The sequence below is a fragment of the Ambystoma mexicanum genome, chromosome 12, assembly GCF_040938575.1.
Source record: "Ambystoma mexicanum isolate Mex_15411 chromosome 12, UKY_AmexF1_1, whole genome shotgun sequence".
Taxonomy (NCBI): Eukaryota; Metazoa; Chordata; class Amphibia; order Caudata; family Ambystomatidae; genus Ambystoma; species Ambystoma mexicanum.
Genome location: NC_090936.1, coordinates 671,434,885 through 671,448,247, shown reverse-complemented (window position 1 = coordinate 671,448,247; position 13,363 = coordinate 671,434,885). Strand labels below are relative to the sequence as shown.

At 42.4% G+C, this 13,363-nt stretch overlaps 1 protein-coding gene across 1 annotated transcript in view; it reads left to right on the top strand.

Moving 5' to 3' along the window:
- The window catches only part of LRRK2 (leucine rich repeat kinase 2), a 2,398,611-nt gene that overhangs the window by 1,063,604 nt on the left and 1,321,644 nt on the right, over positions 1-13,363 (top strand). Inside the window, exon 26 of the mRNA XM_069629211.1 lies at positions 11,780-11,873. Within this exon, the coding sequence (XP_069485312.1) occupies positions 11,780-11,873 (94 nt within the window). The remainder of the gene's footprint in view (positions 1-11,779; positions 11,874-13,363) is intronic.

Sequence of the window (13,363 nt, the reverse complement as noted above, 5' to 3'; positions counted from 1 at the left end):
AGCATTCACGTAGCTTGCAGGACTTACTCCCTTCCCCAAGGGTTCTCTTTATTTCCAGTTTCAAAGACACTTTTATTCTTGGGGCCTTTCCTTTCAGCACTTAGTTCACAATTCACACTTCAAAACTTTCTTGCTTTTCTTTAACTTCTTCTCTCATCACATCACAGTTCATATATTGCTTTTCCTTTTAACAGTTTATACACCATTTAATACACCCTTGTCTTCACCGGATATGTTCCCCAGCCACGACTTGATTACAGAGTTACCTATTCCTTCAGGTATGACTTTATTGCTCAATTTACAATTTGCTGGACAAATATTTTAATCTGTTTAATGGATTTCCTGTTGCTTTCTTGCTTTGTTTTCAAGAAGTGCTATAGTTGTTTACACCATCTGCCTTCCCATGTATTTATATTACGTTCTTGAATAGCTATGGGCTTCCCTTTATTCTTGTTACTTCGGTTCGCCTCTGAGTAATGATATTGGTACACCAGCAACCCTTTCAATTTCCCAGGATTCACTGGATGCCTCTGGCATCGTTTCTTCTTCGTTGGCTCTGCTGAATTGGCTCTGTGAGCGCCTGCACAAGCGCACTCTTGTCGCCGTACTTGTTCCTTCGGTGCACGGTTCCCACATCGGTTCCCTTCTCTGCAGTAAACCATCAGCACCTTTTTCCCACCTTCCGGAGGGCTCGTTGGCTTCTCTCCTCTTTGCCACAGTGCATCTTTACTCTGTTTCGTATTCGGAAGTGTTCCTGACTTCAGGCAAACCCGTCTGCAGCACTCTCTTCTGCTTCTTCCTGTGACTGCCTTGACCTCCTTCAGCTGAGTTTGGGTTGTATTTAAACTTTCCGGCTCGGCTATTTCTTCTCCAACAACTAGACCATTGCAATTGATACTCTGTCCCAATAGTCATCACTATTCTGCCATTCTTCCTCGCGTCAGTGGCCGTGGAGTTTCTTCTTGTATGGTATTGTGGAATTAAAGGCTGGGCTTTATTGGGAGTAGTCTCTACTATTCCTAGTCTCTTCCTCATGTTAGTGGTTATGGGTCTTCCTCTGAAATGGTATTGGAGAAATGAATGTTGAGTTCCACTAGAAGTAGCCTTCCCGACTCCTGTTCTCGTCCTCTTGTTAGTGGCTAGCATGTGGTTCCTACTGGTATGCTAGGGGAAAATAAAAGTATATCCACTAAAAAGTTGAGGAGGGTTCTGACAATATGCCATTACAGTTTGGGGAATCGAGGGAACATCCCTAAAAGGAAAAGTGGGGTATGTGGTTTCTTCTTACCATTACCTCACTATTTCCCCAAGGTATACCTCCCCCAGGTGGTCCTCCCTCATAAAGCCCCCCAGGATTTGGATCAGGTAGCTGCTGCCATCCCCTGGCCACATAGGAGGAAGCTGCCTCAGGGAAAGTAGTGAGGTCACCATATTCATCACAGCTACTTATAAAGCAGTGCTTTATGGAGCAGTACATGTTTATAAGCAAGCAGGTGAGAGGGTTAAGTGGCTGTGCACATTGTGCAGTCATATGATGGAATCTTAGCTCTTAATCATTCCCACCAGTGGAGTAACTGCTGAAAATGTTGGGGGGACATGACATCTAAAGGAAAGGGGGCCCTGCCAAATGAGGGAGACAAAATGGTGTACCACAAAAGTTGGTGGCAAACACCCCCCACCCCTAAAACTACATCTATGAATCCAACATTGATAACCTGAATATCATTAAATTGGGGTAACATTGACAACTAATACTCCAGCGCTTAGAAGTTGTAGTGCTCTTTTATCTAGTACTGTATACACATTTGCAATACATTAAATAAGATACGTGTGTCCCATATGTTAACTTTGTTGCACCTTGACTAGCGATGGTACTCTGTGTGCACAATACTCCTGAACCATCTGACACTGAGGCACAGGTTCTTTATAAGAACCTGAGGTGCAAGTAAGACTGTGTTTGTGAAATGATGGCAGTGCCTGGGTACAGGAGGCTATACTTTGCATAGGAAGACTACATAATTGGCGTGTGAGGCTATAACTGGCTTATGATGGCAGTATCCCGCTATATAAGGCTGCAATGTACTGGTATGTAGAGGCATTAACCCTCACCTATGATGTTTCTTTTGGGTAGTTTGTAGGTATATCAAGGCATTACCCACGTTAATATACGATTGGTAATCACAGTACATTTGTGTCTACTAAAGAAACTATCCTTTTATTGATTTGCACATATTGTATGTTTGGTGGGTGTCTAGTCAAATGGTCGACACAATTTGGTCGACAGGACAAATGATCGAATTTTTTTTTTAGTTATATATATTTTTTTAGGTTTTTGTTTAGGGAAAAAAAGGGGTTTTTAGCAAAAAAAAGGGTGTTGGGGGGGGGGGGGGGACGCCCTCAAAAAAAATAATTGAAAAAAAAAATGTGATCATTTGACCTGTCGACCTTTTGGTGTCGACCATTTGTCCTGTCGACCATTTAGATTCGACCATTTGACCTACAACCTGTTTGGTGCAGCAGTGATGTTCCTTCCTATGATAGCATCAAGGTCAAAGGCCATGTTGCAGCATTTCCAGTGGCAATTAAGGTTACAAGCCATGTGATGTCACGTTCTGTTGTGCTATCGTGTGAGTGATGCCACAAATGGCCTTAAAAATATCCAAGCGACAGATAGGTTCAAGGTTATTTATTTCAAACTTGACAAGCAAGAGATTATGGCAGCAAGCTGAACTGCGACACACTAAGGGATGGCCCCACCCTCATCTCCCGTTGGTGTCCTGTCTCCTTAAGCCGGGCATTCCTCAACCCCAGTTTGGGTACTGATATGATGTAGCTCCTAATATCTAATGTTCTGACTAGAATGAGGGCCTAAAGCCCTTAGCCTTTTCTCTCCCCCACCAGGGTTTTTCTAGGTGATACCCTATCCTGACGTTTCCCAGGGAATAAGATGGAAGTAGTTCTCGTTCGTGTTCCTGGGCTGTTCCCCTTGCCCAGTTCAGGTCACCCTGGTCACTCAGTCCCTCTTGTTCATTTCCCTGGTGTTTCTACTACCTCTATTTTACTTTGAATCTCCCATTCCCATTCTGCCTCACCCCCTCTGGTTTTCTCATTCTCTGTCACATTGATGTCTGCACACTTTCTCCATTCTTCTTTATTGCTCTCTATTCTCCTATCTCCAATACTCTCCTTTCTCCCCTTCTCTTCCATCTCCACTTTACTCTCCCCTTTTAATTTCTTTCACTCCCTCAATCACCCTCCCTAACTTATCCTGCTGTACTACACTGAGCATCCTCCACACACTCCAGCAAACATGCCCTCCCTCAACGGTGCACTCTCTCAATCTCTTCTGGGACAGGTAGTCCTACAAGAATAGAAACAGAATTCTGTCCAGAACAGTCGTCAATAGGTGACCGTGGTACAAGCAGCATGGCACACAATCAGGGGTAACAGAGCTTGGGGCCCTCTCACAACTTCTGGGGCAGGACTGGCTCTGGTGAAGACACAGACATCACTTAAGATGCCCTTAACATTTTGCTAAAATGATGTACCTGGGTGATGTATGTGAAAGTCCATGTAAAAAGAGCATTTGTTTATAAATAATATAAATTGATGACTCCTATGGGTATGGTTTTATGCATCTTGGCTACCCTTAACGGCTAGAGTGCAAGAAAGGTTTGCATCATGATTGGAGATCTTTTTCTTTGCAGCCAACATGGGCATGAATATATATGTTGAGTACTTGCTGCAGCCTTATGTTCCTAGCAGAGCTAATGTCCAGAAAAGGAGAGCTACAAGAGCAATAAATGGTCCTTGCTTCTGAAAAACAGAAATTAAATGGTCCCCTTATAGACTGTATGAACATGGAATTGTTGTACCTAAAAATGCTGACAGAGTGTAGATCATTGGTATTAATCTCTAATTGACAGAATAATTAAGAATTCCCGGGAGGTGAAGTTTCAGAATGCTCACAAAGTTTATTTGTGCTGTTTAGTTTATAAAGTTATTTTCAATTAAATACAGAAGACTGGATATAAGACTGAGACCATATTGTGACAAATCCAGGGAATTCATCCCCTCACCCCAAAGAGGAACCAGCCTCTTTGGGACTAGGGATGTAAGCCTACTCAGCTTAACACCCCCTATGGGGGACAGGGCAAGTGGGATCCCACTGGTGGTGGCCCCCTCTTAGAGGACACAAGGTCCCTAAAAGGGATATTAGTCACTCTCCCTATACCTCAAGATTCCAGTACTACCTGTGTTGGTTGCATGGGAGTTAAAATGTTTGATAACTGGAAACCTCCTGTAAGGAACGGTTGGTGTAGTTTCTGACCCTCTATTTTAATGATAGGCCCAATAATCGATTGAAGCCAAGATGATGGAATGGTTGAGGATATGTAAATATTATCAAATTTAGTTTTCAAGATTTGAGCCCAAAGCTAGGATCCCGTTATAAGACACAAGGCGGTATACCGTCAGATCCGGGGGCTTTCGAGTGATTTAAGCTTGAAATTGCCCATTCAATGTCAACAACAGACCAAGGGGATAGAATGGAATTTCGCCTAAGGGAGTTAGAAGTTGATATATCAATAAAATTGGCAGGTATTTGAAATGTATGGATAAAGTAACAGATCCACTGATCTGCAGAAATGGAAGGAGATAATTCATTATCACATTTTATTGAGTCATCTCTTAGCATAGTACATATAGATCGTCTGTCATTCTTGCACAAATGATGGATCATCCTTTGGTTAGTCAGAATATAAAGATGATTTATTTATTTAGATTTGTAAAGCGCACTGCAGTCCACGGGCATCGAGGCGCTAAAATGAGCTTAAGAAGGCTTGATTATGGGTTACATGAATGCCACCCACAGAGGGTTCTTGAATATAGTAAAGGTTTCTACAACATAGGAGTGACATACTGCATGGTTACAGGCGCAGCAGTGGTCAAATCAGTTTAGCACAATATATTCAAACAAAGAGCCTGGTTTTGATCACTTTACGGAAGGCTGTGTGGGAGTCAATGCTCCTGATGTGTGGGGGTAGGGCATTACAGATGTACGCAGCCTGAGTGGGGAAGCTACTCCCACCGGCGTGCATTTTGTGGGTTTTGGGGATGGTGATCAGGTTAGTGTATGGTGTTCTAGCAGGCCTGGAGGAGAGAGGTTTGGTGATCCTCTGGGCCAGGTAGGGAGGGGCGAGATGATGGAGGCACTTGTGGGTAAGGGCCAAGGTCTTGAAGATGATTCTCTGCTTAATTGGAAGCCAATGGACCTGTCTCCTGAGTCCTGAGATGTGGTCTCTGCGTGAGAGACCTGTGGCGGCCCTGAGGGCATTATTTTGAGAAATCTATAGTTTTGCAATGTTTAATTTTTAAACAGGATTGTCTTTAAAAATTAGAGGATTTTTTTTTTCTTGAGAAAGGAGACTAACGATAAATTTCAAGATTTCAAGTTACTTAAAGCCAGATTTTTTGCACGTTTTAACGCTCGGATCTCCATACTGTAAGGATAAACCTGTACATGAGTCGAGGCTGCTTGATTTTGCACTAATTTGCCAAGCATGGAGTTAATCGTGTATGCGACTCTGTCAACTACTATGGGAGTAGATAAAGTAGAGATGCCCCCTATGCCTTCATCTCTCAGCTGTTTGGCAATCCTATTTAATTTGTCGCATAGATAGGGATTCCAGCGTAAAGAATGGCAAGCCCGATCACGTTCAATTAAGGCTAGTGTAGGAGTAATAGACAAAGAAGAGATAGCATGTTCAATCACAGTGGATATCATTAGATGATCCCCCAAACCAAGGTTGGTAGTGATTACCGGTTTGCAGAACCTGAGTAAATTAGAGGATATAGCAAATAAATCAATACAAGAAACTTTGCTACCACTGTGCCAAGTAAAAGATAATGCTTGTGAATCAAAATCTAAGATATAAATATCCCATGAAGCTAAATATTCAGTCCATTGCTCGCCCCTAAAGATGGGCGTTGAGGTAAGGACACAGGAATGAGTAAATGTGGAGGAGGAGGGTGAGGGTAAACAACAAGAGTTAAAATTACCACCTAAAATGATCCTACAATCGGGATCAAGCAGAAGAGCCTCTTCAAAATCCGTGGAGAGGGATGAAAGAATATGTGCAAGCTGTTGCTGAGCCGGGTTCCAATATAAGGAAACAATCAAATATAGGAAACTAGGCGCAGCAGTAAAAGTTGCCACAATGGCAAGGAGGTCAGTGCAGGTCATAAGAATTTTGGACGTGGCCAGCAACCCGTTATTAAGCAATTGCAAGGCCACCAAATGGCCTTCCAATGTGACCCCTTTCAGCCGCAACAAAATGAGTAGTGTAATCTGCTATGTGAAAGCTTTGACATTTCATTGTTTCCTGGCATAAAATGACAGCAAATTGCATGGAAGGTGCTGCTAAATGCAGCCAGGAACAAAAATTTGAAAAACTGCATGAATTCCTCGAGGCAAACGATAAGAATAGTGAGCTGCGCTGATGAGTTGGACACCTTGACCTCATTAAGACTATTGGCCAGAGGTGTAAACCAAGACCAGTCGTTAAACATTTGATAGGGCTGCAAGTTGTGAGATCACCGCAGGATCGGGAAAAGTCAGAGTAGACAACATAGAAGTTATAGCAAAAGGTTTGACAGAAGTCTTCTCATAAGTTTCTACAAAGCTAATAGCGTCGGCTTTAGATTTAAATAAGTGGGGTGTTAAGCCAAGAAGACTAAAGTCCAATTTGTGTGCCCATACTAATTTAGTTATGATAGGGGACTGGAACTCTCAGATCATGCGATTGTTTTTGACAGTAAGCATGATCCATTCAATGTCTTGGGAGTTTAGGCTCCTGAGTGCAGGTATATTATGAAAAGCGCAGAGGATAAAGGAACGATTGATACTTTGCCCACCATTAATAGCAACAGCACCTAGCCAGCCGATATTGGACTTCTCAGCCGTATATTCGTCCATAGGAGGAACAATGGAAGAAAGTTTCTCCTCCAATTTAACCACTGCTTCTTGTTGAAGACAATTTGTAATGGGTCCCGATTGGGAGCCCTCCACATTATTGCGGGGGATTTGGAAGACATCTGGCAGAGATACAGATGGCAGTGTAGCAGTTGGAATAATCTTTGATCTATCTGTTACAAGAAGAGTCAACCCAAGGAACAGGAGGACCGTTGTGGGTGGAACAACTGGTAGAACAGTTGGTACAGTTCTCAGGATAGCACACATGTTAGATTTCTTTATTAGATGTCTGTGCATGGAATCTAGACAACTGAGTCTGCCGGGTTACAATCAAACCAGTAGGTGGATTCACTGCGGTGTCCTCCTCACACGCCTGATTTACATGGTCGGTAGCGGCCTGAGCGGTTTCATGGTTATACGAGTTTTCATTCACATTTTATTTTTACTCCAGTCTTCTTTAGAGTAGCTTTGGGCATAGATATTTTTTTGTTCCGCCTTTGCGGTAGGCAAGTCTCCTAGCTCATTGGAGGTAGGCTTCAGTTCGAGGGCAACCTTGCTCTCTTCACTGAGCTGAGTAAGATCAATGATCATCTCGTCCTGCGATACATTAGAAGTGTTTTGGATATGTGAGTTGAGACCTTGTCATGTTGTTCAATGTTATGTTTTTGGATTTTTTGACAGCGGCTGGTTTGGATGCCTGTCTGAGAGCCTCTCTTTTCAATGCCCAAAGATATAGACATTTTTCTTTGCGTGAGGTAAACTGATTAGAAGAACTGATTTTGGTGGCCTCAACCGAGGCAGCATGCGACTCTTCCGCAATATGCAGCCTGCCCGCTTCTTGTTCAATGATGCATGTTAGAGCAGATGGGCTGTCAGGCTGTTTGGAAGTAGAAACCACCTCTATGGTCAGATCTTGTGGTTGCACAACAGAGTTAGGAAGATCACTCATTAGCAAGGTAGAAAACTTGTGGCATAATGCCTGTAGCAGTAGAATGTTTTCTGCATTGGTAGATGCAATTTGACATAACTGCAGATAATCATTTTGGCAGCTGGGAAGGGTTTCAGGAGAATTAACAAGAACTTGTGAATAGGAACACGGGAGATAAGTGCTGTCCTTTTTCAACACAAAGGGTTTGGGTGGATTTAGAACAACTTAAAGGCTCACTTTTGTGAGCTGGAGGAACATGAAGGCTCACTCAGAGGATAAAGTGTTTTGGAAGGGTTATGGGCCATGATGGCAGATTCAGCACACGTAAATCCCTCAAGCTTGTGAAGCTTAAATAGGATCTCAGACATTGATGTTTTAATATCTCTAAGCTCGTAGCGGGTGAAGTCATGACCCTTATCGAGCCAATTAAAAATCCTTGTTAATACAGGGAAAGATGTTTCAAGACTCTGAGGGTCATGGATTAAGTGACCATTATTGGGAGCAGAAAGCGAAGAGGAATCGTTCCCATTACTTAAATTGTGTTCAGTGTTTGAAATGGGAAAGGGTTGTGGACAGTGCTGATTGGCTTGCAGGATAAGGCAGGCACTGGTCTTAGGAGTGCTTGCTGAGGGGTGTAACATATAGTGCAAGCCATTGAAAGCCATCCCTGTTAACCCACCAGTCCTCTGATGGTGCTAATGTACATTTTCAATCCCAACCGCAGATGCAGCCACAGGTGTAGAAGGGCCCAATGAGAGACAAACTCTCTTCCCAAGTTCAGTCATCACAACGGGCACCAAGATTGAAAACTCTGGTGTTGGAGCATTAGCATGCTCAACGGATGGACCAGAAAAAGAAGGGTGCGAGTGCTCGCGCATACTTAAAAAGCTCTTTTGTGGTGAAATATCAAAATCACAAGCCATTTGGATCGAATAAATTTGCAAGTCATGTGGGACCTCCACGGGTAGGTGGATTTGAGAGTGCATATGAGCCTGGCAGCATCATGAAAGATGGAGTCATCCGTGATGCCATTAGAGTCCTTAGTCAAAGGGGGTTCGTATTGTGGAAAAGAAGGCAAAGAAGAACATCTTTGCAGCTTTGTAGGTATAACAGCCTTCAATGGGGTAGGTAGAGACTGCAGAGATGACGAAGACATAGTGGCAGGTTTGCTCCAATTTATTACAGAGTCTGCCACTTCTGAGGCTACCAACCATAGTCCACACCTTACACGTGCAAAAAGTGGGCAAGGCGGCCAAAAACCAGCCCAAAGTAGGCAAATCGAACAATCAAATACAAGTAGAAAGTTCAGAGACTAGAGGGAAGAAATTATCAGTTAGATTTTCTCAGGTGTCCTATGGCGCAGGCAACAACTCAGTAATAAGCTACACATTGACGGTAGAGAAAGCAGACCTGAATAACAGTTTGACTGTTTTACTAGACAGTATTTCCAAACATGCCGTTAATAGTTGCAAAAAACTGGCCCAATTCAAACGGCCATTGGTCCGGCAGTTGTATTAACACTGAGATTAACAGGCGCAACAGTCTTGAATAAAAACTTTACGAACATACACAGACCCCCTGTCTCCACCCCGCCGTAAGGCGGATTTCGTCAGTACAAACAGAAACTCTGAATTTATCTTAACATGTATGTGAAGTAGAATACCAATAATGCAAGTAGATCAACAAAGGTAGGCACTTGCTTTCGCGCAATCACATAAAATGCAAAGGCAGAGAATAAATGGCTAGAGTCTCTAACGTAGCAGACGCAATTCACCGGGTGCCGGCCATAAACATAATACCAACAAAAATACTAGAAAGATATAAGTTCGAATTTAAATGTTGAAGTGTTCAATGTGACCCCGTGCCCCGCTCATCCGAACAGCCAAACAGCACTTCTGTTCTCATTTCCCTTGTGCCCGCACCTGTGCGCGTGCATGTAGTTGAAGTAGGGTGGTCGGTGGGCGTGGCAAAGCAGCAGGGCGGCAACTAAGTACATGGAGAGAAAAGAACAAAACAAAAAAAATCTGATTACGAGAGGTAGCACAAGCAAGTCCAAGAGAGCAAGAGTCTAGGAAAGCAAGCGCCTCAAAGCAAGCACTGAATTACTTCAGAGTCCAGGCAATGTTTAACCAGAGTAGAGCTTCCTCTTGCCCACTTCTGTTTACACTTCTAGTGTAGTGTAAATTGAGAAAGTCAAATTGGTCCTGCGGAGGTCTATAGCACATTCGAAAGTCTTCGACATCAGTAAAAGGTCTTTGCCTGATTGAGGCAGACCAGAAGTGTGATAAGTTCGGGGGAGGGGAACCCCTGATCAATGTGAATTAAGCTTGTGCAAGAGAACCCCTGCAAGTGCTGTGATTGAGCGGTCTGAACTCGGCTGAGGGAGACCTATGTGAACTGTTAAATCTTTGAGAGGTTTGAGCCTGATGGAGGGAGACCTACGTGAACTTTTTGTTGAATTGGGAACTTTTTGTTGAACTGTGAAATAATTTTTTTGAACTGAGACCGTTTGTGTCATCCTGTCTACAGGGGCTTCCTTACTCAGTGCTGTCCAACGTGGGGAGTGGAGCTGACTCAGCCATCTTGATCTTTTATGTTATAACTGATTTTCCTTTACATACACCCATTTATCGTAATAGCGTAAGGGCAGGCAATAGGTTTATTTAGGATAGGCCACTTTATTTTGACAGACATGGCTAGGACTGTTATTTATTATTTGATGGTTGAGCATGCTGCCATCTTTAGATAAAGGGCCAGATAGTTTTTTCCAAGTTGAATAAACACCATTGAACCTTGCATCTCTTGTATCAGTCTTCGCTTGCGATACCATGCCTCCTTTACAGAAGGTCTTGAGCTGCTTCCGGAACCTCAGGTAGTCGGGCTCAAGTTTGAGAGGGGCAGGGAGGCCATTCCAGAGGGAGGCACCTGCAGAGGAGAGAGATCTACCACCAACTCTCTGCCTGGAGAAGCGCCTGATCCTCAGAGTTTATAAATAGCACTTTATTGCACTAACTCCATTCTGTTGCACTTTTCTTGCACTTATGCACTTTAACGAGTATGCAAAATCTTGTGTGCCTACTTGTGTGAAGACGTCTAGATTTGCTGCTATTGGTCGTGAAAAGGTTTTGTTTGTAATGTGTACAACACCTTCTGTTGTGATTTGTTCTTGAATAAATTGATTTTTATGACGAACGAAAATTAGAAGTACTGTGCAGCAAAGGGAGGAATAGCCTAACACTTGCTTGTTGTTTTCCTGATATTTGCTCCCTGCATTTCGAGTGAGGGCCCTGTAATCAAAAAAGTAAGGGTAAACCCTTGTGTATAAATGAGCAGAATAGTTTACATAAAAGCTTGTTTAGTGCCCAAATATGTTGAAGGTATGACTGCAGTTAGCAGTAAGCAATATTTTTGGACACATGGCCAGACATGCTATATGTGAGGATTTAAAGGGGTATGGACTAATGTTTAAATGTGTATCTAACACTTGACATTAATGTGGAGGAAGTAGAGAGGACGGATGTGTAATCTGTGCAGTGAGCATACGCCTGGTCCCAAATTGGTTTTAAACAGTGTTGAATGTTTGTCAATCACTGTGAAAAAAGCTTGTGATACTGGTGAAATAGGTTTCCCAATGGCTTGCTCTTGTCTTAATGAAAGGGGTATGTCAAAAAAATTCTTTGTCATGGTTTGTGCTGCATTTCGCCAACTCAAGAGGAGAAAACCTTCCATATAATAAGTGCCGTTAATTTCCGTAACAGGCTAAAAACGTATATGTATATACATTTCTAATGCATGATTTGTGCTAAGAATGTTTAGCATGTATTCATTTTATTATGTAGTGAAAATTGAGAAAGTATTTTTTTCTAATTTTATTACAGGTAAGGTGCCCAATTTACCATCTAAAATAACAACTCTGAAATTAAATGAGAATAAATTTACTAGTATTCCGAAGAAAATTCTTCATCTCACGCAGTAAGTTCATTTATTTCTCTTAAATATGGGTAAGCTTGACTTATATTAAACAAAAACTTAGTTCATATAGCTTTTGAATGTGCATGTACAATTAGATGATTTTGTGATGCATTTTTATTTGTGATAACTATTTGTAGAACATTAAACAAGTACAGCTAAGTACTGTTTGCTGTAGGTGCTGGAATCTCTTGCACGCTGGCTCTTTGGATACTTTGTTTCCTTCTTACTCGCTCGTACTAACACAGCATTTTACCAAGGAGGAGGACGTCTTTTCTGGTGACACCTCGTGTGCCTGATTTACAACAAACAGAAAAGAAGGTGATTACGTCTCTGAACACGCTTTGCTCCTTTGGTCTCCTTTGGTATCTTGACCAGTGGAATTAGTTGGATATTTATTTTTTCCTCTTCCAATTAAGTGTATTTTGTTTTTATTTTAAAGGCTCTTCCTGGAACGAGGATCCGCCCCCCCAGCCTTCGTGAGGAGTAACCTCTTCCTTTAAATACAAACGTCCAGACGCACCCGCGCCGCGCACCAAGTACAGCTAAGTAGAGTTTGCTGTTCGCGGTGCGTGGCGCGGGCCGCCTTGGCTTTTACTTTCATTTCCTTTCAATTTTGGATTTGATCGGTTTTTCCAATCTTGAATGGATTCTTCTGTTGTGGCCTAGGTCCCGGTGTTTGATAGTTCCAAAGGACACTGAGTGGTACTTGAAACTTTGTTATATCATCCATTGTCACTTTAACGCACCCATCAGGTGCCAGACTTTTGATTCATCAGGTACGTGATACTTGACCTATATTTATGGTATCTTTATGTGATATGTCTAAATCAATAATTTCTTTAAAATCTGGGATGCCTAAAATTGCCAGTGGTCCGCATGATATTCTTCCCTTAGAATCCCGAAAAGTCTTCTTAGCTAAAAGACTTAAAGAGAACCAAGTAAAGAAAAAAAGGTCAATATCCCTGACTGTTGACATTCGCTCCTTTTGTTTACCCGATGGTGCAAAGTTCCAAAAAGCATTCCCCATCCCCGCGAATACCATTTCAATAACAAAATGAGTGTGTCCATTGTCTGTTGCTCCAATACAGAGCGAATCTATAGTGCAGATTGAAGCTAATGTGTCAAACATGTCTCCTGAAACTGTGTCTAGTAAGGAAATTGCTGATGCTTCCATTGCCCTAGCATGTAAATCTGGTGAGATACGTGTCACCCAAATACCGGATACTCATGCTGTTCCTCCCCAGACAGCAGCTGAACTACTACCGACAAATCCTCCATTATGTTCGGTACAGGCTCAACATTTACTAAGAAAGGAATACGAGAAATATACCTTAGTGGGCAAAACAGATGCCGAGGCTCTTGAATTATTCAATTCTTCCTCTCCTCGTGATCCTTCTAACTCTGACGTTCAATATATTTGTTCAAACACTGGTGATTTGATACAATTAAATGATAGATCACACAGGTCCAGTCCTCCAACTGTATTGTCT